At 43.9% G+C, this 27,131-nt stretch overlaps 1 protein-coding gene across 4 annotated transcripts in view; it reads right to left on the bottom strand.

Moving 5' to 3' along the window:
• Positions 1–27,131, bottom strand: part of PCSK5 (proprotein convertase subtilisin/kexin type 5) — a 440,322-nt gene that overhangs the window by 373,641 nt on the left and 39,550 nt on the right. For all 4 annotated transcript variants that reach the window (XR_008315836.1, XM_053294459.1, XM_053294457.1 and 1 more), the window contains exon 2: positions 18,717–18,821. Coding sequence is in view for 3 of the 4 variants with exons in the window: in XM_053294459.1 (XP_053150434.1) it covers positions 18,717–18,821 (105 nt within the window). In the remaining variant the exon portion in view is untranslated. The remainder of the gene's footprint in view (positions 1–18,716; positions 18,822–27,131) is intronic.

Raw genomic sequence — 27,131 nt, forward strand, 5'->3', positions numbered from 1 at the left:
GAGGTGAGAGAGAGAGGACCTGGAAAGCTTAAGTGCTGGTAAGCTAAAAGGGACAGTGCCCAGAGAAAGAGAAGGGAAACAGAACATACAGAGAACAGAGAAGCAGGCACCTGAGACAGGGGCCTGATAGGAGCAGAAGAAGCAAGGAGTTGAAGAAAGGAACAGCCAAGGGGAACTGTGTGAAAAATTGATACAAGAATCAGAAACAGAAATAATATATTATGCTGTTGTCAGGAAGGGAGAGGAGAGGTGAAAACGCCTTGGAGGCTGGAAGGCTGTTAATCAGGAAACTAAACATGCAAAGATTTATTAGCACATGGGATTAAATATTACATATTGATTTTATCTGAACAGCTAAATACAGTATTTGTTGGTTTCTAATAAACTTTTAATAAATAATATTCCAATATCCTCTTTGTCACCATCTGAGATATGTCAAAGAAACAGGAAGCAAACAATTATTTAAGGTAATCATCATTCCTGGAAAAAGGCGGGAAAATGAGGAAAGGAGGAGCAAATAAGGCCAGGAGGAAAAGACGTTAGGCGTTGAGGTCCTTCAAACAACAGCAAACTGTGTCCTATATTTTGTGGTTGTAACAACAGGGGTGAACCTAGCTGATTTGGGCGCCCAGACCTCCCAGCCATGAGCCCCCCACCGCATGAGGCCCTGAAACCTACTTTTGGGGGGGCCTCGCCAAACCTCCATTTTTCCCCTTTTACTACAGCTGCCATGCGGCCGAGGGGTGGCTGCCAGGGGTGAGTGGAGCGGTCTTCTCCACTCTCCCACCTCTGGCAGTGGCAGCTGGAACAACGCTGGGCCCGACCACTCATGCCAGCATCTTCTACCAACTGCAAAGTGCGCCTGCACAGTTGAGAGATCATCGCAAGCCCTTGACATCAGGGGCTTTCAACTATCTCTCCACTGCGCAGGCGCATCTCACAGTTGGTAGAAGATGCTGGCCTGAGCAGATGGGCCCAGCGTTGCTCTGGCTGCCACAGCAAGGGGGGAGAGTGGAGAAGGACTGCTCCACTCATCCCCTGATGGGCAGGCACCCTATTTGGAGCCCACCCTGGCCATTTGGAGGGGCCCCCGGGCCTTGGAGGCCATGCCCAGGGTTAGAGCGCTGCTGGTACCAACATAACTTGATAAGTAAAAATTTCATATGGCTGGTGAACAGAGCCAACAATTCTTGACCTCAGGGTAGGAGGAAGGAGAGGTGCTGGTGTGGAAACAAGGTAGGAGGGAAAGCTGGGCAGCTTGCTTCCACACAATCGCTCTTCCTACCTAGTTTTTTGTACCCACACAACAAAATTGGGTGCACACAGAGCTCCCAAACCTGGCAGGATACATTGTGGTTGTGTGAATGACCTCACTGTGGTGTTCAATAAGAGGCAAGATAGCTAAGGGCTTAGTGAAGTAACAAGAGCGCTTCAGAGGGAAAGGGAAAGGATGCCACAAAGAGAGTTGCTAAAACAGAATGGTGTGTGCTGAGAAACAGGGAGCTGAAAGAAGAATGGAGGAAGGAAGCATAGAGTTGAGAGCAAGAGAGCTTTAAAGTCTGGGGAATTATGGCTGAGAAACCAAGGAAGCAATGAAGCCAAAGAGGTAGCTGGGAGTCTTGAAATTCACTGAACAGTTTGAACTAACTAGTCAAATCTTTGGCTGTAGATAACTCCATTTATCTGACCACTAGCTGTGAGTATTTATGTGTTTTATGGTTTCATATCCCAGTTATAGCAAAATGATCTTGTCTTTTAAAACATTCACATAGGAACTTGCTTGGTGCCAACCAAGGAAACAATCTCTGTAAAGTACAGACTGGTTTCTGCACACCCCTCTCCTTCTTATTACATCTCACTTGTCTCTCAGATGTATTGGCATCACAGGACACATAACAGAAGTAGCAGAGAAAGGAGAACAACATGATACCTAAAATAAATGTATCATGCACTTCACACTTTCTGTAGGAACTACAGAGCCTTTGCAGTCCTCATTCATGTAAGTGGAACTGTAATGCCCATAGGTCTAGCCAACAGTGAGTTGACTTTCTCAGTTGCTCGGAAGCCAGCAAACAAAAATATTTGTTTTTAAACTGAGAACTTCTAAATCAAATGATTAATATGAATGTTTTACATGATAAGTGATTAAAAATTAGAATGGCTGCAATCTCCAAACACTTTACTGGTTCACAAAAGTTCTACTTAAATGTTAACAGAATTCCTCTGAAATTATAGTTTTAGGGATTCGAGTAAACATTAAGCGGATTGACCAGACACACAACAATGCATTTGATTTAGATCATCCTGATGAAAACAGCATTTTTCTAGGCAGTTACTATATTTGGAACCTTTATGTTGATGTGATGAGCCAAAAAGGGGAAGAAAATAAAAACAATATCAAATTGAATTTCAAGGTTAAATGTGGCTTAGATGAGTGATAGTATTCTAATAAACATGGCTGATGTTAAGTGGATTATATAGATAGGATTTAGTGGAGTGTTTTATTTTATTAAAAAATCAAGTGTTTCTTTTTACAAAATATTCTGTAATTCAAATATATAAAATACAGTAATTAAATGTGTTTAAAGAGTTTTATAATACTTATACTTACTTTGTACTGTTTGCTTACTGGCCTATTATATAAAAGGTTAGCCACTATTATCCCTATTTATCCCCACACCACACACACAAAAAGTGGTAAATGATGTTGCCCAGAGTCATACCAGCAAATCAGTAACATGAACTGAGGCAGGACTCTGGTTTAGTTATATGCAGTCTGGTTCCTAGGCAGCGGGCACATTTCCCCTGATTACTGGGAACATCCAACACTGGGCTACATTCTGTGCAGCCTTCCGTCAAGGTAAGGGACCTGCCATGACTGCTGTGCAACTTCACAGGCAACTCCACTGGTGTAGTGACAAGGCTGCTGCAGAAAGATTTTCAAGCACTTCTGGGCAACAGTGCAGCACTCTTTTCCGTTGTTGATGTTTTGTTTCTAGGATCTTCAGAAGGATCCACAGCGAGTGCACAGGGCATATTGGGGAGACCCCCGGAGCTTGGAGGTGGATTTTCACCTCCCCTCCGGGGGTCTACTCGCAAGTAGCCATGGCGCGGAGCCGCACTATGGCTACTCACGATCAGGTAGCCCAGGTTTGCAGAGTGCTTGCTCCGCAAACCCGGGCTAAGGAAAAGGGGTAGTTTAGCGGGTTACCCGCTCTAGAACCACTGGGCTCGCAGCCAAGCCTGGTGGGTCTCACGATTAGCAAAAATCGGGCTAGGCTCTCCTAGCCCAATTTTTGCTAATCATGAGAATAGCCCCCATGGGAGCGTGTGCTCCCTTACCCTTGGCTACTTGCTCGTGTGAAAGCACGGGCTGCTTCCATAGTGCTTGTCTCTTGGGGGGATCCCCCAGTGAATAGCACATGTTGCGTAATGCATTGTGGAATTCATGGAGTCTGGGATGAGTCCTGACCTCAGATCAATCCGCCCTGCTCCATGCTGCACAGAGCAAGACTGATAATGTGGGAGCACACTGCGTGCTCCGATAAACAAAACAACAACCATCTGGATGGGAGGCAAGGCTTGGGAAGCCTTCCCCCACTCACCCAGTAGATCATGTGAATGTCCCCTGTGTGTTCTACAGAATTTGTTTCCAAACTGTTTCTTTATTCTGTATCCTCTGCTGAAGGATGTTCTGGCAACTGGCCCTTCACAATTATCTCCCCCACCCCCCAAAAAATGTCATTCTTCATTCTGATCCCAAATCTGCATGTCCTCCTTTTCTGGATCAATCTATGACATGTCAGCTCATCAGCCAAGAGAGCTCCTAGCTGTGCTTCCTTTGTTTGAGAGCTACTAGCTGTGCTTTCTTTACAAACAAGTAAAGTCTCCTAACATCCCTTGAGGACCACAGCAATTTTTCTTTCTATCTTTTTATTTATTTATCTTGGTCCCTGTCCGACTGAACTCTCCAAACATGCTTTTTGTAATCCTTTTTCTGTCTCTTGCTGAAATCTTTTTGACTAAATCCTTCAGTTGCTATTATAATGTAATTGTTTTTACATTATTCCACATATTCCAAGAAAAGCTGCAAAATGGTAATTACAATTTCCACAGACTCCACATTTACAAGTATTCCTTTAAAAATCCTTCTACTGTTGTGTTAAAATGCATGCCTCCAAGGATATTTTGAATGTAACATGACTTAAACTGTCCCCATCATATGCAGGGGGCCCATTTCCCCCCTATTTATTTCTCCATTTTCTGTCTAGGGTTCTTCTGGCCATCCAAATGCAGATGTCTCCAATTGCTTATGCACATTATGAACACCTGCTTATTTGCTTCCCTCCAAACTATCTGGGTGAAAAAGCCACCATCAGAATTAAAAATAGGAGCAACTAAAAAAAGTTCTGAAGTACATAGAAATGACATACCAAAACCACCTTTAGAGCAATACTCTGTAAATGTACTTCATCAGGATGCATCCATTTTCTCTATTCTCTATAGGGCTCTTAGGGACCCCACTCTGCCAATATTTGGAAATGCATGAGAAGTAGTGTTAGGCTCATAGCAGGAATGCTATTTCAACAGAAAGGTTGCTACACAACAGAAACATTTCCTCTGATATAGGCTGGATCAAGAAGACTGTGGGCCTTTTCTCATGATCAGGAACCCGGGAGAGTGGGCGCGTGGAGAGGAAGGCTACAGAAGCTTACTTCCCCTGAAGATGACCAGGTCCCCGTTGATGGGAGTGTGGATCGCGCACCCAGATGATCCACTGCTGCCCCAGGCAGTGCGGAGTTGTGGGGGCCGGGGCGCATTGTCCTGCCCCCCTCCCAAATCCCACATTGTATTGTGGGGATCCCCCGGCAATGGGCAGGTGCCTCTCAGTGTCATCACATGGTTGGTTAAACAAGGTTAAGGGAGCACTCGGTCCCTTAATCTCGTTTAACAGCTGGGCTTCACAGCTGGGTCTGCAACTGAGACACCGCCAGGAGCTGCATGGCTCCCAGCGGGTCTCACAGGCAGCCAAGACCAGGCTGGGCTGCCTTAGCCCTGTCTTGGCTGCTCGGGAGAATACTTATTGTGAGACTCCCAGCTGGGTCTGCCACCAAGGTGCTGCCAGGAGCTGTGTGGCTTCCGGTAGTTCTAACGGGCAGCCAAAGCTGGGCTTGGCTGCCTTTGCTTTGTCTTGACTGCTCATGAGAACAGTCTCTGTATGTTGCACAAATGATGGTAATTCTTTCCTTTCCCATTTTCTCCTCATATACTGAGGCTCTCCACATGAGCAGTGTGAAGAGCCGAGCTGAATTAAGTAGGGAGCACAAGCAAACAGGAAGCCCTGGGTGGCCAGATCGGCTGCCCACATGATTGCTGGCTCCATCACGGAGCCGGCAGGGGCTTCAGGGATTTGGGGCCACCAGAAGTCCCAGGATGCCCCGTGTGAGTGCGTGGGGCATCATAGGGAGACCCCTGAGCCCGGGAGGCTTGTTTCAGTCTCCCAGTGGGGGGTCTCCTTGTGAGTCGCCGCAGCGTGAAGCTGCAATGCAGCATCTCACAATCGGGTAAACAGGGTTAGCGGAGTGCACACTCCACTCACCTTGGCTAAGGGGAAGGGTATTCATGAAGGTTAGCTGCCTGGAGCCACGTGGCTCCTGTTGCAGCAGATGATCACCCCAAAGTGGGCTGGACTCCCTTAGCCCGCTTTTGGGCAATCATGGGAATAGCCTCACTTTCTGTCTCTGTAGGGTTGTGTCCTCAAGTCCTACTTCATATTGATCACTTGGGGAGGGGCTCATTGGTAGAGTCCATGCACTGTATGAAGAAGGTCCCAGGTTCAACCCCTAGCATATCGAGTTAGAAGGATCAGGTAGCAGAGACATGGGAAAGACCACTGCCAGTCAGGGTAGACATCACTAAGTTAGATGGACCAATGGTCTAACTCAGTATTAAGCAGCTTCATATGTTCACTCTCCTAGTCACAATCCTTTATTAAGAATGGTGTTTCCTACATAGGTGAAAAGGAAGTATTTTTTTCATACAGCACATAATTAATCTATGCCTCTGCCACAGGATGTGGTAAGGCCAGCAAGTTGGATGGCTTTAAATGGGGCTTAGACGAATTCATGGAGGACAGGTCTATCAATGTCTACCGGTCTTGATGGATATAGGCTAGTTCCAGGTTCAGATGCAGGATGCCTCTGAATTCCAGTTACAGGGGAGCAATAGCAACCAAGGGGGCATGCCTTCATCTCCTGGTTGGGGCCTCCCAGAGGCATCTGGTGGGCCACTGTGGGAAACAGGGTGATGGGGTAGATATTCCTGACCCAACACACTCTTATGTTCTTATGTTAACTGGTACTTCAAGGATCAGCTACATTCTTGTTTTCTAGATTTGCTGAGACTTGCCTTATCTCTTAAACTCTCTGTACAGTGGTCCCTCGACTTACAAACTACTCGACATAAGTAATTTTCGAGTTACAAACGGCAGTTTTAAATCCGGTTTTAGATGCGGTTTTTTCGACTTACAAATTTTTAGATGGGGTTTCCTCGACTTACAAATTTTTAGATGGGGTTTCCTCGACTTACAAATTTTACATGCGGTTTCCTTGACTTGCCTGCCTGTTTACTGCCTGTTTATTCTTGAAAAGAAATGTTCCTGTGCAGTTTGCAAGCCTTACTGGGGGTCTGGGTCTTTTTTCTAGGCTCCGGAACACATTAATCCGTTCCCAATGCATTCCTATGGGAAACCACTTTTCGACTTACGAATTTTTCGACTTACAAATGTGCATTCGGAACGGATTAATTTCGTAAGTAGAGGGACCACTGTAGTTTCTGTTGCCATCTGAGACGCTTACTATTTACAGACTTGTTCAGAATGCTTAATGTAGAACCTTGCCTTATTTGCATCCTCTGTCCACTTGAAATGATGTTGGTTGCCATATTGTGGCTACAGTCTTCTCTCCACTTACCTTGGAGGGTAGTTTAAGCATGACTGTAGCCATGTGAAGGCAGTCAAAACATAGTTCCCTTAGAGGTGATCCATGTATCTAGCATAACACAGTATCGATAGATCGATAGATATACTGTAGATACACACATCATACCCCCTCACTTCTTCAAAAAGTGCAGCAACCATATTAAAATACATCTATATTAAAACAATAAAAAAGCAAAACAAATCTATGCAGCAGTTGTGCTGACATGCTTGATTCGTATGTGTCAAGAGTCTTTTAAATGTTATGATGGTTTTATGGAGTAATTAAAAGGGTAATTACCCTTTTTGTGGCTTTCATGTGACAGCGTTTACACTTAAAGCAATTATAACGAACCTTAAAATCGGAGGACTTAATTAAGATTTTAATTTTTATTTAAACAATTTGTTCAAATAAAGATGTAATTTTTATTTTGTTTTATTCATTATATAGACCACTCAATAGCATGTCTCTCCGAGCAGTTTAAAATAAGTCCCCTTCATTCTCTGCCCTCGCAGATTGCTAAGAGAATAGCTAGGCTGAAGGCAGTTAGCCTCCAAGCTCCCTGAGGGGGCAGAGGTCTTGCTCAACTCTTGTAACGCTGCAGAGAGCGTTGGTCAATTGTTTATTTATTTATTTATCTGTCTGTCTGTTTGTTTGTTTATTTCCGATGTGCAGACTTCTCAATAGCAGTCTATTTTCAAAATTAAATCCTCAAGATCTATAATTTTAGTACTGTCCTGCTCCATTCTTGAATTGGTTCTTCCCTACTGGGAATTTGCACAGCATGGGACTGATTGGGATCAGACTCACCTGCTATGCTAGTAGGTTTTGTTGCCTGGTGGGAGGCTTCTGGAGTTCCTTGTTGGAGCAGGAAGACTGAGCTTGTGTTTAGTGCCTAATTTGTCCCTCCTGTTATAGGTTGAATTTGGTACACCTTCCAGCCCAGATGACCATCCTCCCCGCTCCCTCCCCCGCAACTGGCCTCTCGCCAGTAACAGGCATACTCCCTGGACCCTGAAGTCACTATTTCTAATTTATGATTACTGTAAAACTATATAACTAGGTGACAGCTTCAAGTCTTTTTCATGCAGCCACATCTGTGTCAGAACCAGTGTTCCCGCTAAAAGGGATTCCCAGATGTTGTTACTAGAATCCCCAGCTGCAATGGCTTTTATTTATTATTTATTTATTTTATTTTATTTTATTTTATTTTATACATTTCTATACCACCCCAAACCAAAGTCTCGGGGTGGTTCACAATAATAAAACAATACAAAAACACAAAACATTAAAATCAATCAAAATGCCAAAAAGCAGACAAAAACCAAAAAACAATTTACATTATTTAAATTTACAAAAGTTAAAATTAAAAAGTTAGAAGGCCTGGTTAAAAAAAATGAGTCTTCAGAGCTCTTTTAAAAACCGCTAGGGATGGGGAGAGTCTTATGTCAGCGGGAAGCGCATTCCAAAGTCTCAGAGCAACAACTGAGAAGGCCTGTCCCTGAGTGGTCACCAACCGACTTGAAGGTAGCCAGAGACAGACCTCCCCTGACGAACACAGTGGACGATGGGGATCGTGCAGAAGAAGACGTTCTCTTAAATACCGTGGGCCTAAGCTGTTTAGGGCTTTATAGGTTATAACCAGCACTTTGTATTTTGCCCAGAAACCTATTGGCAGCCAGTGTAACTCCTGTAATATAGGAGTAATATGGTCTCTTCTAGATGACCCAGAGACCAACCTGGCCGCAGCGTTCTGTACTAATTGTAGTTTCCGGACTATGTACAAAGGCAGCCCCACATAGAGCGCATTGCAGTAATCAAGTCTGGAGGTTACCAGCAAATGTACTACTGTTCTGAGGTCATCAATCTCAAGAAACGGACGCAGCTGGCGTATCAACTGAAGCTGATAAAAAGCACTTCTGGCCACTGCCTCAACCTGAGAAACCAGGGAGAGGCGTGAATCCAGAAGCACTCCCAAACTGCGTACCTGTTCCTTCTGAGGAAGTGTGACCCCATCTAGAACAGGCAGGTCAATATAGTTTCCCAAGTAACGACCCCGCACAACAAGTACTTCCGTCTTGTCTGGATTCAGTCTCAGTTTGTTATCCCTCATCCAGCCCATTACTGCCTCCAGGCAGGCATTCAGGGAGGATATGCCTTCTCCTGATGAAGCTGACATGGAGAAAGATTTGGGTGTCATCAGCATACTGATAGCACCCAGCACCAAAACTCCGAATGATCTCTCCCAGCGGTTTCATATAGATGCTAAAAAGCATTGGAGACAATATGGAGCCCTGAGGGACCTCATATAAAAGCTCAAGTTTTGAAGAGCAACAGTCTCCAAGCGACACTATCTGGAATCTGCCTGAGAGATAGGAGCGGAACCACTGCAAAGCAATGCCTCCTACACCCAGCTCCCTCAGACGTTCCAGAAGGATACTATGGTTGATAGTATCGAAAGCTGAGAGATCCAGAAGGACCAACAGTGTCTCACTTGCTTCGTCAAGTCCTCATTGGAGATCATCCATCAGGCCGATCAGGGCAGTCTCCACCCCATAGCCAGCCCGAAAACCAGTTTGAAATGGGTCCAGATAATCAGTTTCTTCCGAGACCGCCAGGAGCTGAGAGGCCACCACTGTCTCAATCACCTTACCCAACCATGGGAGGTTGGAGACAGGCCTGTAGTTGTTGAACTCTGAGGGATCCAAGGTAGGCTTCTTAAGAATAGGTCTAATAATTGCCTCCTTTAAACAAGGGGGCATCCTGCCCTCCCTCAGAGAGGCATTAATAATTGCCTCCAGGCCCTCCACAACAATCTTCCTGCCAGATAGTGTAAGCCACGTCGGGCAAGGGTCAAGTAGACAGGTGGTAGGATACATCGTTCCAAGCAGCTTGTCCACATCCTCAGGAGTCACAAACTGGAACTGATCCAGTTTAACCACACAAGGGGATTATGAGAGTTGTAGTCAGCAACCTCTGGGAATCCCTGTTAGAGGGAACACTGGTCAGAACTGCTTCCTGGTAATGTTAACCAGCAGGTCCAGTATGTATGTGAATACAGTAATCACATGGATAGAAACAATTGTGTGAGCCTTACCATAGCCATAATGAAGCAGCACTCACATGGTTACAGTTATGGATAAAGGGAACCATAGCTAGTAGTTAAATTTCACTGATTGTACTGAGGGGCAAACTACATGCAAATACTAATTAACCAAGTACCTATAGTTGTTTTTTAAAACAAAACAAAACAAAACAGAAAGCTTTAGGATTTTCATTATTTTGAGTGTAAAATGGACGGGGATTCTTAATCCTTTCCCTACCAGCCATGTTTCTGCTCCAAATTGCTTCCTAACCTGTTTTTTCCCATGGAAGAAATTGTGTGTAGGCAAAAATGGAACTGGACCCCTGTGGATAAATCTGAATAGAGGCTATTTAGTGGGAAAGGTTTGAGAGGAAAGGGTTAAGGATCTCTTCCACCCAACAATTCTCTGCTCCAAATTGCCCTGTCCCAAAGCTGTTTTTCATTAAAAGTCTATCAGGGCTTCATTCCATATGTTTGCATGTGAAGTGTAGTTTGCCCCTGAAAACATCTGGAAACAAGCAATTTCCGGGAACAGAGCAACAGGCAAGTCCAATACAACAGAAACAGTTGCAAGCCTATAGAGGAGAGACATCCAGCAAGGCACAGAAGAGCCAGCCTTAAACTTTTGAGGGCATGCTTCCCACACAGGAAAATTTCAAGAAATGGGAGGCAGGATTCTATCTAATACTATGGCAAGGGAGGGGAAAAAGGGATTTTCCTATTTGTTTCCAAACTAGGAATATGCGAGCTTGCATTGTCATTCTAGACACAGCAGTGGGAAGGGACATCAGATATATTATATGGGCAGGTGGAAGGAAGCTATTCCTCCAGGCTGACATTCTAATGCTATGTGAGTACTTCTAATAAATGTGTGCATGCAGTGCTAACCCCCATGCTGCTTCCCACACTTCAGAATGTTTGAGCTCTTGTGCAAGGATATGACTATTTTTGGTGGTCTCCCCACACTCTAAAAGAGCTCTGTTACAGCAGAAACATGTCCTGACCCTCATGGATGTGTTACCACTGTAACAGAGCACTTCCAGAGCATGAGGAGAGCACCAAAAATAGTCATGCTCTTGTGCCCATGCTTCAGAAATGCAGGGAGTAGTGCAGGGGCAAATACTGCATACATGCTGTTCTTAAAAGCATGCACACAACACATCAGGGTATCAGTACCTGTCTTTAGTAGCACAGTACTAAGAATGTACTTGTGGTTCAAATCTCTGTTCAGCCATGAATTCCCTAGTTGAATTTCCTCACCCCTAGCAGCCCCACATCTCTAATACTGGCATACCGTACAGGCCTGCTGTAAAAGTATTATTGAGGCAATAAATGTGAAGTGGTTTGAACACATGGGGATGTGCAATATAATTCTTTGTTATGATGATAATGCTGAGAGAATAGGCCACAATGCAACCAAATATGTCCATAAAAAGAGAGAACAGTTACATTTCACCAGGTTTTTGTTACATCTGTCACAAGTTAAAGGAAGAATAACTTGCTTTCCTTCACCCTAAAGTCCAAAGACCTTAATCTGCCTTCAGGACAATTCCTATCAACATTGTAACTCACAGAACATGACACCTGCCTGCCTCTTGTTTGGAGCTTAGGTTTCTGAGATGGTCTGATAAAAGGATAAAATGGACAAGTGAGTATTATTACTTTTTCCACAACATGCTGCAGTCCAGTGCATCTAACCAACTTCAAAGTGACAATCCATCCTTACAGCAGTCTAATGAGCAGTTTAAGTAAAATTACCACAAAGGAAAGGAATGAGTGCAATCTTATTGAACACACTTCACATCCCAATCTATTTGTCACACTAATTAGGAAGTGAATCATTCTAAAGTTGTAGATGAATCTGTTTCTTGCCCAGCAATCTACAATGAGATTGTCAGTAAAACTGAACCTCACAATGGGCTGCGGGGAGAGAGAGAGAGAGAGAGAGAGAGAGAGAGAGTATATTCTTATATGCCCTTTAAACATACATGTACAATTAAGAATATGAAGGCAGAACCTTTTAAAGCATGTGCTAACAATCATGATTATTACAAAGAAGGTGCACTATAAATGCAAGCAGTCAAACAAAGCTTTTATAATGAGTTAGGACCTCAGCTTTCTAGAGAATAATTAGATTCATTTCTATCAGCAATTCTATGCTGTTAGTAAAACTATATCAATCAAAGGAAAATTCTAATGGAAAATTCTACTGATAGTTGTTTGTTTTCTTTATGATTGAACTGGAAAAACAGCAATTAATCTAAAGAAGAATGTTCAAGGTGGTAATTTTCCACAGACTGCTACCAAATTAGCCAATGTTATATTCTGTGAAATGCAAATAAACAAAGATTGCCTATTTTTGACTAGCTGCCATTGGTACTACTGTGTCACTAGTGGTCTCCTTCTGCCTCCAAACAGAACAGCAGCTCAGTAGATTGAGCTTAATCGGCTCTAATAGTGGCAGGGAGAGCAAGTTCATGTATGGCATCTCACCAGCCGTGGCCAGACTGCTCCTGAATCATTGCAACTGTACACCTTTTTATATATGAGAAAGGGGGTTACAGGGTTTGAAATAGAAATGTGAGGCAGAGAGAGAAGCTCTACCCCATTTCCAAAGCATCACAAGCTGTTTTAACTGCAGCACATAAACCTTGTCTGTAGGTAAAGCAACCCTTTAGGATTGGGTTACCTGTGACGTGGCTTACACTGATTTGCACAAAGGGCATCTATTTTTAATTTCAGGCTTTTAAATAATGAAATATATTTTAATAGCCTCATTTACCGAGACACCACCAATCATAATTTTAAATATTGTGTGTGTGTGTGTGTGTGTGTGTGTGTGTGTGTGTGTGTGTGTGTGTGTGTAGAGGGTGGGGGGGGGAGAGAGAGAGAGCGCTGCGGCTGACACATGATTACAACAGTGAGGTTAAGGGAGTGCTTGCTCCCTTAATCTCATTTAAGAGTTGTCGTAAACCCGCCACACTCGATGAGCTGTCCATAATTTATGACGCAGCAGCAGGCGAAGAGATGTCTTTGAGTGCCTCCTCATTTTGATCACAAAGCTGGCCCTCGGGATTCTCAGATAAATTCACTGCCTCTCACTCCTCTTCCGAGTCCTTGAACAAAAGCCTGACAAGAGAGTGGCTACTTAGGCGGGTTTGCCGCTGTGTAGCCGCCAGGATCGGGCCCAATTCCGGTGGTTCACACGAGCGTGCAAAACTGGGCTGGGCTCCCTTAGGCCGGTTTTGCATGTTTGTGTGAATAGCCTCAATGTTTCAACTAGTTTCCCAGGCTTTTAACTGAAATTTTAAATTTTAATGTGTGTTTTTATTCACTGTGATTTTTATCTGTTTTTCTGAATTTTAAACTGTTTTTATATTATGTGTTGATTTGTACACTGCCTAGAGATTTCTATACTAGGTGGTATAGAAATGTAATACATACATACATACATACATACATACATACATACATACATACATACATATATAGTCAGGATTAGGGATGCACAAAAGGAGCATCAACTGTTCTCTATTCTTCACTATTTCCTCCAGCATCAATGGCCTCTCCAATCCCCTAGAGCAAATTCTAGATCAATGGCACCACAAGGCTAATTATCTCAATTATGAATACTAGCGGACATCCTGACTATTGAGGCGTACATGTAAGGAGGATCTACAGAGGCACACCTAGAGCACATGAACAACTATTAAACCTTTTAAAATGTTTTATTTTTTTAATCTATGTGTTTTGTTTTATTGTGTTATATTTTATTGTATTAAGATACTATTTTGTTTCTGCAGCATATAAATAAATAAATAGATCTATAAAATTAAAATAAATAATAAATCTCCCCTACCCCGTCTTCCTGTGCATGCGCTGTTCTGTAAGGGGGCTAATATTTTTGAGTGCTGCTCACAGTCTGGAAGCACTTTGTATGATCAGAACCTATCTCTGACCCTCAGCAGCATGTTCCCTATCTTAAAGAGTCCTTCCAGAGCATGAGCAGCAATCAGAAGTCTTAGTCCCCTTGCAGGGCAGCGCATGCACAGGAAGACTGGGGGAGTTGTGAATGGGCTCCTTGAAGACCCCTGAAGAGCATCCTTATGTGCACATTTCACAGTCAGGATGCCAGCACATTCCAGACTGGGTAAGATAGGGTGGGTAAGATGGATAGGATGGATAGACAGATAGACAGAGGGAGTTTTATGCTTATTCGCTAGATACCTGTTTTATAAAGGTGAATTTAACATTCAAGATTTTCCTTTAAGACACATTCCATTGATTCAGAAGGACAAAATTTAATAATCAGGGCCAGTGTGAGCATTTAATATCCCAAGTGAAAAATCCAAATGGCACCTCCCCTATAATAATAGCAAAATAACAGGAGTTGCACCACTGTGCTCTTCGGCAAATCTCTTTAATGGAGATTGTGCTGAAGAGCTTCTAGGTAAATTGTTCCCCATGACTCATACTCAGACTCCCCACTGCTAGGGTCAACCCAAATCCATAGTTCCAGGCAGATACCTCACCTTGTCTCATGGGAGGCCTGTACAGATGTAGTCATGCATTTCAAGTGCTTCAAATGCTTGATACAGATACTGATTCTCACAACAACTCTCCCAAGTAGGCCAGTATTATTATTCCTACACTGAGGATGGGTTGCTGATATTTGAACCAGGGACTTCCCAACTTGCAGCTCACTCTCTCAGGTGTTGGGCACTGCTAATTGCCTTTGTGTGTGTGCAGCTTTGTTGGCGTGTGCTACTTTTCTTCTTTTTAAAAGGGATGTAAGACTAATTTCATGCTTGAGTGTACAGTGACAAAGTGCTCACCATTCAAACATGTCATTCATAAGTAAAGTCATAAAATATTGTCTTAAAATATGGCATGCATGCATGCATTCATAAACAAACACATACATATATATTCACAAATGTTCAGAAAAGAGCACAGGCTTGGACTATGATACTCAAACATATTTCACAAGCACTCTGAGTCATATTAATTACACTAGCTGTAGAAAAAATTGCATTTCCCCCACTAGCAATATATTGTGGTTTGAGTGACAGCAAAATGCAATAACCTGGATCTTCCACAACAAATGATCAACAGTTACTTATTTGTTACGATCAACAATTACTTATTTGTCAACAAATGATCAACAATTACATAATTGTCAGAGAAATTGATGTCCAAGAAAGGCTCTTTGTGTGTAGGCTTTTTGCTCAGCTAACATAAAGAGGCTGTTCTCACGACCAGCCTAGCCCTTCCTAGGCTGTCCCAAGCAGGGTTAGGCTGGTCATGAGAAGCGGCAGGATCCTCATGGATCCCTCCACTCCCCGCTTGCCTAACCCCCTTAACAAACCCGTCTTTTGGCTGAGGTTAAGGTGCTCTCACACCCTTACTCCAGCTACTGTGTATCATGTAATTCCTCGGGCTGTGTGCCATTGAGATGATCGCATAGAGCACCCATCTCATGAGGAAATCCCCAATGCAACATTGAGGGGTGCCTGGAGGCCAGAATAACAAGTTCCAGCTCTGGATCCCTCCGCCCTACTCCATGCTTCATGGAGCTGCACGAAGCTGGGCTATCTGTGTATGTGAGAGGGTTGTGTGCTGATGACGGATGATTTGGTCATCTGGAGGGAAGGTAGGTTAAGTTCAGCCTTCCCCCCATGCCCTCCCAGGATGGTGTGACTCGCCCCAGTGTATCCTAGAATTTAGTCTTAAGACCACAAAAATATTGCAATCTATTTGGCATCCCAGTGTTTAACATGTGCAGCACACCTATGTATCTGCCTGTAATGCCACTGCAACATCAATGAATTGTTGGCATAGAAATGTAGTTTCTAAAGTCAACAAGTTGGCACAGCAAGTCTCAGAATCAAGATGTAAATCAAGATGTTCTTAGAACTGACATATTTAAAAAATAATCAAATATCATGAGCAATAATAAAATTGTTGTTGCTGTGACTGGCGTTCCAGTGAGTAAATACACCATCATTATAAGCACATCAATCTGAGAAATATTGTATTTACCACATTAAATGAGATGTGACTGATAAATATGGGGAAATGTTCTGTAGTTGAGAGAGAGAGAGAGAGAGAGAGAGAGAGAGAGAGAGAGAGAGTTGTAAATAATAACTTATGCTGAAGGAGGTTACAAACACAGGCTGACATTCAGACTAATGTTGCATGCACACACACAAAAATCACATGCACAACGGTGGGGCAATTTTTGTCAATTCCCCTTCCTTTTGCAACCCTGTGCCTCCTGAAAATATGTCCCTGAGGATTGCATTGTGCCATCTCCATTGTGCATGTGAAAGGTTTTCAGCATGTGCAACATTAATCTGGATGTCAGAGTTTACAAACCACAATCACAAGGCATAAAATTAGGTTATAATTAGGGCTGAACCCAAGTGGGGATTACATTTCACCAAAAAAGCCACCATTTTGTGCATTGAGGTGGGTGTAAACAGAGACAAAAATGTCCATGCTCCCTTATCCCCTATCTTATAACCTACAGTTACATTTTTCTCTCTGAACTCCACCCCCTCTGTTGCTGTTAAAGCTGGTGGTGTGTCATTGCAAACGTGCAGCAGATAAGCTGATAGTGGAGAATCAGAAGTTGTTCATCTTGTCACCACTCCCTTCTCAGCTTCTTCCTCCCACCACAAGCCCTTTCCTTTCTGGTGCTAAGATGCTGTATGCATCTGGATGGCCATTGGAGACACCACCTGCAACCCCCTCATCTAACTTTGCTTCACTGTGATTGCAAGAGAGAAATTCTGAACTGTCTCCACCCCACATGCCACTTCCCATCCACCCTCTTTTCTTCTTGTCCAGGACAGGGAGGAGTTGGAGGCTAGCTACCCAGTTGCTGTTGGAAGTGAAAGACTCTGCACTGTCTCATGTCTCAGTGACAGAGGGGGACAGACTAGTGAGTCAGAGGGCTAGAGGGTTCAAGACATTGGTCATCCCTTCTCTACTGCTCTGACACTATCCCTTTGATATGTAGCTATCTACTCTCAGGGACTTCCTTCCTGCCTTGCCACTTCCTCTTCCTCTTTCCCTTTCTTCTCCCTTGCAACACACACACCCCTCTCTCCCTGCACCATGTGTGCAGATATACAGAAACCATCCCTCTGCATCCAGCTAGCTAGCTAGATTAGAGATCCTATCTCTCCACTTTACTATCTAGACTGGAGTTCACCAATAAAGACTCCTTATATTGATTTGAAACAATGAACTGGCTCCAAGTTTCTTTCACTTTCAGCATACATGCATGCCTAGGCAGACTCTACTGTGTTTTGCCTTTGTGCACTCTGCTGTAATAGAAGGGTATCTCTTACCAGAGAGAATTCCCAACAGTTGCCTCACTTCCTTCTTCAGAAAAATGAGAAAGAGGAAGGGAGGTAACTGGTTAGTTCAGCTGTCTCCTCCTCCTCCTGAATTACAGTTAGATGGGGAAGGAAGAAGGGCAGGCAGGAAGCAGCATGTGGGCTGGGAACAGGCTGCACTCTCAATCTCTTGCCATCACAGTGCAGCAGCTGAGCTGGGAGGAGGAGCAAAATGAGCGGTGGCGGCGGCAAAGGGAACCACCCTTGAACAGGTGAGTCAGCCCCCTCAGATGCTGCAGTAGCTACCTCCAGGACTGCCTGTCCTGACAATGACAGGACAGTGATGCAAGTCTGAGCAACTGTTGCCGCTTCCTCCTCCTCTAGTCCATGCACGAGCAGCGAAGCTCCTTGTCACAGTGAGTGTTGCAAAGTTGAAACAAGGTGGCAGTTAACCAACACTGTAAGTGATGATCATCTTAACTTGGACATTACAAAGCCAAATACTTCCTTGTTTGATGTTTCTAGTACGCCCACTAAAACAATTGGACTACTCTGAATTAAGCAAGTGGTTTGTGGACCTTGCTTTTGGATGGATGCAGGTTGCAAAGTAGCTACAATTGCTAGATTTCACCAAGCAACAACTACTACTACTATGAATATTTATATACTGCTCTTCAACCAAAGTTCTCAAAGTGGTTTACAAAGAAAAATAAATAATACATAAATAAGATGGTCTCCCGTCTCCAAAGGGCTCAAAATCTAAAAAGAAACATAAGGCAAATACCAGCAACAGTCACTGGAGGGATGCTGTGCTGAAGTTGGATAGGGCCAGTTGTTCTCCCCCTTCTAAATATAAGAGAATCACCACTTCAAAAGGTTTCTCTTTGCTGAGTTACCAGCTTTAAAACTTGCTTGTACTTGATGTTGTATAGCAGTACCTCTAACTTCTGGCCTATTCTCAGAAGCTACATTTCATCACACCAAGAAGAGGTCACTTCACTTAGAAGAAACACACATACAGATAATATATCAGTTCTGGACAGTTTAGATTGGTGAAGGGTGACATATAGATCACCAAACCCATATACCATTCCCACAAACTGTGCTGGACATTATATTCCCAGGAAAGCAGAACTGTTAATAACATGATATTATCTTCATTCTACCGTGAAGTAGAAACTTGACCAGATATCATGTCAGCTCTTGTAATCTTAGATGCCATCCAGGTAAACATCTCCTGGCGTAGAGTTTCAAATTAAAAATGCAGATGCTTTCATCTTATATGATTGGCTAGCTGGATTATCTTACCTTTGGTTCCATTGAAATGAAGCTGTGAGTACCTCTACCTGAGAGAACTGACCTTTTAATCGTTTTACTATGGTAGAAGTGGTAGTAATCCTTCAATGCTCCAATCTGTGGGTAAGAAAAAGGAGGGGAAGGAAAAGAGAGAGAAAGAGATTTAATTTATGAAAAGCAGTTTGTCTGTTTTTCATTTTTTAAAAGGTCTATAAATTATGCAATTTCCTGCTGAGCTGAAATGTTACTTGAACCCCCGTGCTCATCTTTCAAAAGGATGACATATGATATGAAATGGATGGAGTGTCCTTGAGGCAGTAGCTGCATAACCAAAGATTATAACTGAGCTGCTTAGTCTGTCTGCATCTACCTTTTTAATGTTTAATTTATATGCAGCATTTTAAGTAATTCTGTACCAATCTATATCCAAACTGTCTTCAAAAGGCGAGTATAAAAATCATAAAATATCTATATAGTTATTAAAAAGCATTGCATCTAGTATGCTTAAGGAAATGCACAGTAAAAGGTACTATGTTCAATTATTTATATCATTAGTTCACAAACAAAAAAACCCATCCAAAATATTAGAACATTCACAAAGAATAAAGTCCAATTGCAGTGACTTCAGGAAACAAAACGTTTTACTTGAAATGCTTGTTCTTTTTGTGAAAACTTAGTAGATGAGCAGACAGCTTCGCAACTATAAATCAGACATTACTTTATGACTATATCAGTCATTCCTTTGTACATTCCTCTGTTGTACTTCAAAAATGAATAGATGAGTTTGAATAGCTATTGGAGAAAAGTAAAGATGGAATTTATACATGACAACCAGTGTTTCCTGTAACAGGGATTTCCAAGTAATGTTGACTACAACTCCCATAATCCCCAGCCAAAGGCCTTTGCAGCTGGGGATAATGGGAGCTGTAGTCAATAACACCCGGGAATCCCTGTTACAAAGAACAGTGATGACAACTATTCTTAAATTCTACTTCTGTCTCAGACTACTGTTCTGGGTTGCTTTTTCCTTACATTTCACAAAATCTTATTTGATTACACAGGTACCACGCAGACTCCCATATGAAAACTCAACTCATTCTACTGTCCATAGCACAACTGCATCACTCCAGGCACCAGGATCCAGAACAGATCTCTCTCTCAGGAGCTCAACATGAGGGCAGGTTTGTACGGGAGAAGTTGCAGCCGTCCTTAAGATGTTTTGGACCCAAACAATATAAGGCTTTAAACATCATAAACAGCCCTTTGAATTTGGCCTAGAAATGAATTGGGAGCTAGTGCAGATCAGACAGAAGGAAGTCGTATTATCCTTACACTGGACAAGAAATGCAGTCTGGCCACACCATTCTAGACCAGCTGCAGTTTCAGAACTCTTTTCAAAGGCAGCTTCATTCATAGCACAGCACAGTAGCCCAGCTCTTGGCTTTGTGCACCTCTCCTCTAGGGATGTGCACCGAAACGACGGGGGGTGGCTTGAAGGTGGTGGTGGGGATACTCTTACCCATCCCACCATGTTTCCCCCACCTGCACTGCACTTTAAATGGGTCTGGCGGGGCGGCAGCGTACCTCCCTGCCACCCTGTTTCCTTGTCAGACCAGAAGTGACCGGAAGTACCCGACGCACGTGCGCACGTTGCACAATGGAGTGGCAGGGAGGTACATTCCCACCTGCTGGATGCTTCTAAAGTGCAGTGCTGGTGGGGGGAAAGTGGGGGGAGGGGTAAGAGCACCATCCACTGCCCTTAAAGATATCCCTCCACCTTTGAACCAGTCAAACTGCCCGTCGTTTGAACCTATTCAGAGGCCCATAAAAGAGCCTCCAAACAGGTTCATTCACATCCCTCCTCTCCTCTTTGTTGCCGACATCCTAAGGCTGTGCATGTGCATGCCAAAGAAGCACACATGCAGCAACTATGGTCCCACTTTTGAAGCTTGGGTGATCACACATGGGGAGTAGGATTTTGCTGATCTCCCCTTCCCCCAAAAGCACTTTGTGCAACTCAAAATTGTGTCTCTGGGGATCACATAGCCCTCAGGGATATAATTTGGAGTGGCACAGAGGACTTCCTGGGAAAGAGAAGATCAGCAAAAATGGTCTCATGCACACACCCCACGCACAAGCACTAATGCTTCAGAAGTGCGGCCATAGCCGCTGTGTGCTTCTTTGAGCTTCTTTTGCTTGCACATGCACAGCCTTTGGAGGTCGACCTTGGTATTCACTCTCCCAGTTTATTTCTTCTCCCAGGAGTTTCTTGCCTTCTTCTCTTCTCCTCATGCTCTTATGACTCTTCTGTCAGTCCAGACCTCTTGCGTCCTTTACCCTTCTGTTATCTTTTAACAATCTGCCTCCTCTTTTTGAGAGGAATTTTTGAGAGAATTTTCTACTGCTCCTTCTTCATGCTGTTCGTTACTGACCCTTCTCAAAGATCTCAGCAGCTCAGCCAATGGTCGTCAGTCCATTTCTCTGTGACATTAAGGTAGCTCAGTCAATCACTGCCATATGCCTCTTCACCACTGCCACCACCACAAAATTCCTTAAAGCAGTAGAATATAGATTCTGAGTTTATATTCACTCTGGTGCCGGTTCTTGTAGTTTAGACTATTCTGAATATGGGTGACAAAAACTGAAGATGATATTCCAAGTGAAGCTTTATCAGTATGCAATGTTGATACTTTTGTATCCTTATAGGGATGTGCATGGAACCATTTGGTGTTCCATTCTAGGAGTGCCGAACCAGTTCCATGGACCAGCATTTGAGCCGGTTTGGAGGGTGGGGGTTTCTTTAAGGGGCAGGGGAGAGGCTTTCTATCTGCTAGCCCCTGCCCCACCGCTCCCCCTGCCAGCGCTCTCATTAAAAGTGGGCATGCAAGACTGCAGCATCCCTCCCTGTGCCCCGGTCAGTGTTGCCATGGAAGTGCCCGATGTGCATGTGTGCACATGCACGCACGTTGGCCACATCTGTGGTGATGCTGACTGAGGTGCAAAAGCACTGGTGGGGCAGGGGCTGGGGGCTGGTTGGCCACTTCCATGGTGACCCTGACCGGGTGCAGAGAAGGATGCTGCAGATCTGCGTGCCCATTTTTTACTAAAGCGTAGTAGGGCGAGGGCTGACAGGTAGGCAGCGCTTCCCCTGCCCCTTAAAGAACCCCCCACACACACACCCTCCTGGGATTGCACAGAAAGGCACATCCTTAAAGGTAATTACTTAACTCCCCCCCTCCTTGGCCTTGTGTAGAGGGGAGGGAGTTTGTCCCAGCCTTCTCTGCACGAGGCCCAAGAAGGGTTCCGATTGGCCCTTTTGGTCAAGGGGTGGGGTTTCGGCCAGGATCGGCCGATCCCCGCCCCATTCTCTTTTCAGTTGGGGCCAGGCAGTCACAGGAGAAGGAGCTCTTTCCTCCCTCCCTCCCTCCCCGGTACAGAGTGGGTCTAGTGACTGGTCACCTGAAGGGGCCGAGTAGGAATTTTTTGCTCCCAACGCATTGGCTACTGTTGGGTTTTTTTCCGCCTACTCCGTTCTGTGTTCTGGGTGCATAGTTAGAGTTAGGTTGGCCACAATGGCAGTAACAGTGCGGGCGGGGTGGTAATTTGAGGGTTAGAATATCGGTGAGCACCCTTGGATATGTAAAAGGGTGATTGGTTAATCGCTCCTTTGTGGCCTGTGTGGCACGGGGAAAATGATTGCCATGAAACCTGCTTCAGGACTTCTCCAACCTTTGGGCTGCGCGGTCCGGGGTGGATGAATGCCTAGAAGTATCCAGATCCTCTCTTACAGAAGGGGGGGGGGTTAGCTTTGAAGGAACTGAGTGGGGCGTACCTGCCTATTCCCGAGCCAGGGTGTGTCGCCCAGTAGGGTGATGGGTAGGACTTCAGAGTTCTGACCTGCTTCTATTGGCCCGCACTGTTCTCTAAGGGTGATTAATCACCTGGTGTTCCATTCTGCCATGCCTGTGTAATAGTTAATAAAGTTGTGGCCCTTTTCATCCATATTAAGTCTGCGTGTCTTCTTGAGCTGGGGTCTGGGGACAATGTTTAATTCTTGTTTTAAAATGTTTTTAAATGGTTAATTGTTGTGTTATTGTTTTTAATTTGTTTTAGCTTTTCATTGTTTTACAAGTTTGTTTTAATTGTAAACCGCCCTGAGCCATTTTTGGAAGGGCGGTATATAAATCAAATAAATAAATAAATAAATAAATAAATAAATAAAGTGCCACTGAGTCGGTGTCGACTCCTGGCGACCACAGAGCCGTGTGGTTTTCTTCGGTAGTAATATAAAGTTCTGACTGAATGCAGTTTCTGATGTTGTTTTCAAGCTTTTTAAGATAGTACAGAATTTTCTGGTAGAAAATGTTAATAAGCAAAGAAATATAAGTTAGTGTTAAGGATCGCAATATCCTTAACACTAACTTATCGTTCTCTGCTTATTAACATTTTCTACCTAAAAATCCTGTGCTATTTTAAAAAGTTTGAAAACAACATCAGAAACTGTATTCACTCAGAACATTATACTATATCCATACATGGTAAGTAAGAATATATTAGATAAATAACAAGATTGATTGAAAATAGTGTTTACAATTAATTTACTATAGCAATCTTTTACCAGGCAACGTACTGCTTGATCCTGTTTCTAGGGAGCTTTTTTTTTTTTAAAAAGAACTGAAGTTTCTAACTGTTCAGATTGCAAAAATGTGAATGATTAGCTTCCTAAATGTGAATGCATAAGATACGAGAAATCCTTACACATTACTAAGATGAGTAAGTAAACTGTCTTTTGAATGACTCTATACTGAATTCATATTATGGGTGGTTTGACTACCATATCCATTATCTGAATGAATGCTGGATTTTCCTTATAGACTAAGTTGTTAGGAAATGAAAACAAGTGAAAAGTGTCTTTTTTCAACTTTTATAAATTGACAGGCAAGAAAATGAATATATTTCTTGTTCTAACAAATGTATTCATTTCAACTGTCAAAGAGACACTTTTGGAATTTGACATCCCATCAAATTTGCTTTTCAATTTTATTTTATTTTAAGCAGAAAGCTTGTATTTATTACTTCTTATCCATGTTTTCCTTTGATCTAGTTGGTTCTTCATCCCTACTGGAAAATTTATACAACTCAAATATGTCCCCCTCTCAGCTTCTGTTCTGATCTGCTAAACAAGCCCAACTATTTTAAAATTATCTTTAAAACGTTTTTGATGTGCCTCTGATCACTCTAACATCAGTTCTTTGCAGTTGTTCTAGTTTGGATTGCTACACTTTGATCATGAGTGACAAAAACTGAAGATGATATTTCAAATGAAGCTTTATCAGTATGTGGTATTGATATTTCTGTAATCTTACCCTTCTCAAATGTTATATATATCAAAAGCAGAAGGATTATTGCTCACAATTCCACCTATGAAGAGTGAGTGCCTTTCTACATTTATAAGCTCGTGCTATTTCACTGCTGCTTTTACATTTCTCCCCTTTACTGCAGATGAGAATAATATAAATTATTTCAAGCAACTGTGAAACAAATATTAGCATCTTAATCAAGTGGCAAAGCCTAGGATGTCTGTGTATCTTACAATGTAACTCTGTGTTTGAAACACTATCGGCTTGAATCAAAGCAATTGGTTTGAAACAAGGATATACTATTAAATAAGCTTCTAAGTATGAATTTCAGCTGGCTTCATAGATATCCTTTGCCCCAATCCATTTCAACTCTGAAGATGCTGAATCAGCACATAAACATCAAATGTAATGTCACTGAGAAATGACACCCCTTCAAAGGGCAGATTAATATTTGCCAAAGAACAACCTGGCATATCTGTCATGTCTAGAATTCATATGCTTCAATAATTATCCCAGCTTTCTCTGTCCTTTCCAAAATGAGAAAAAGAAATCTGTTGACACATTAATGTAGGAATTATAGGACTTCGTCAGGATTTTACTTTTTCTCCTTTAAAGTGTGGTCCGGAGGTCATGTTTAAGTAGTAACGTACATTTCTTTGTCTACCTATGCACTGTGTTATATTTCTGAATATTCGTAAATTTGATCTATTGATATGTTGGAATCCAAATGCTTTATCTGTATTGCAAGTCAATAACAACTTGTTCTAGTAAGAACTAATCAGCCTACTTTACTTTCTCTGTTTCTAAAATTGGACTTATTTGGTTGAAATCAAGGTCCACAAGTTAGACCTCTTGCAACTCAAATATTCATGCATCCACCATCTTGGATAGGGTTATATGACATCATTACTAGGGATGTGCCCGGAACTGCTCCTCCATGTTTCGGCGGCGGTGGTGGTGCTCCCTTAAGGGCGAGGGAGGGTGCATTGCCACTTACCTTTCCCGCCACATTTCCCCACCGGCGCTCCATTGTATCAAAGCCCCTCAGAGCAGCAGAGTACCTCCCTGCCGCCCCGTGGCCATCCTCGGCTGGAAGTGGCCAGAAGTGCCCGGCACATGTGCACCCGTTGCATGCATGCACCTGCACACATGCCCAGTACTTCCAGCCACTTCCAGCCAAGGATGACATTGGGGTGGCAGGGAGGTACACTGCCACCCCATGGGGCTTTGATACAACAGAGTGCTGGTGGGGGAAATGCAGAGGGAGGGTAAGTGCACCCTCCCTCACCCTTAAGGGAGCACCCCCACTGCCTCCAAAATCTGAAACGGTTCTGGTGGACGAAACGTTTCAGAGGTTTCTATAATGGCCTCCGAAATGTTTCAGGCACATCCTTAATCATTACGAACTGTACCATTGAGATGTCCCTGTCTGACACTCACTACAACTGTACCAAATCTGGTTCAAATTGGTTAGACAGTCAAAGGTGGGGAGGGGAGCATTGTAGAGCAGGAAAAGGTGCAGAAGAGGACAACCACGATGATCATGGCCTGGAGCATCTTCCTTATGAGGCAAGGCTATAACGTATGGGGCTTTTTAGGTTTGGAAAAGAGGCAACTACAGGGAGACATGATAGAGGTGTATAAAATTATGCATGGAGTAGAGAGACTGCACAGAGAGAAATCCCACCCACCCACACCCACAAAAACACTAGAACCAGAGGTCATCCTATGAAACTGATGGCCAAGAAATTTAGAAACATCAAAAGGAAGTATTTTTTCACACATAATTAATCTGCATAATTAATCTGTGGAATGTGGCAGTGGCCACTAGCTTGGATGGGTTTAAAAGGGGCTTGGACAAATTATGGAGGGCAGGTCTATCAATGGCTACTACTGTAGTTTGGTAGATACAGGCCACTTCCAGCATAAGAAGCAATATGCCTGCCCCTGAATACCAGTTGCAGGAAGCAATGGCAGGAGAGAGGGTATGCCCTCACCTCTTGCCTGTAGGCTTCTCAAAGGCATCTGGTGGGCCACTGTGGAAAACAGGATGCTCAACTAGATAGGCCTTGGGCCTGATCCAGCAGGGCTGTTCTTGTGTTCTTAAGAGTGGGGTTTTTTTATTTTTTGGTAAACGTTTTATTTCTCTTTTCTCATATAAGTAATAGATGCACGTTTTATTTCTCTTATCTCATATAAGTAATAGATGCACGTATCTGATAACTTTTTACAAAATAAAACCAACAAAACCCACACCCTCCCTCTCCCTCCTACCAAACAACTGTCAAACAACTGTTTCCAAATTTATGTATATGCACTTTACAGAGTATTCATTACAAAATAAACATGGATTGTAATCTTTCTAGCTTGTCAAAACATTTTTTTCTTCTGATCTACTTAATTCAGATAAGGCAACCATCTTTCTAAGAAATATTTGTATGACTTGTGTAACAGTGTTTTAATTTGTGAGGAGATTTTGTCTTGTACCAAGATTATCCATATTTTATCAAACCATAACACAAGGCTGGGGGCTTTTTCATCTTTCCAGTTCTTCACTAGAGCACATTTGATTGCTACCAAGAGCAATATTATGAACTAGCTGACCCGTGCGGCCGCTGCCGCCCTGTGGGGGCCGAGTGCGGCCGCTGCCGCCTCGCCTCCGCGGCTGGGCCCAGCCAGTCCCGCCGCCTCGCCTCCGCGGCCCGGCCAGTCCCGCCGCCTTGCTTCCGCGGCCGGGCCCGGCCAGGCCAGGCCAGCTCTCTCTCTCCTCGAAGCCAGCTCTCTCTCTCCTCGATGCCGCGGCCGGCCCCAGAGTGCCGCCATCAGGCCCACCGCCTTGCCTCCGCGGCCGGGCCCAGCCCGGCCAGTCCCGCCTGCGCGGCCCGTCCAGTCCCGCCGCTTCGCTTCCGCGGCCGGGCCCGGCCCCGCCGCCTCGCTGGGCCCCGCCGCCTTGCCCCGCCTCGCTGGGCCTGCCGCTCGCTGGGCCCCGCCACCACGGCCTGGCCCGCCGCCATCGCTCTGGGCCCGCCGCCTCGCCCCGCCTCACGGCCGGGGCCGCCGCCACCTT

This window comes from Hemicordylus capensis, chromosome 2, assembly GCF_027244095.1.
Source record: "Hemicordylus capensis ecotype Gifberg chromosome 2, rHemCap1.1.pri, whole genome shotgun sequence".
NCBI classification, from domain to species: domain Eukaryota; kingdom Metazoa; phylum Chordata; class Lepidosauria; order Squamata; family Cordylidae; genus Hemicordylus; species Hemicordylus capensis.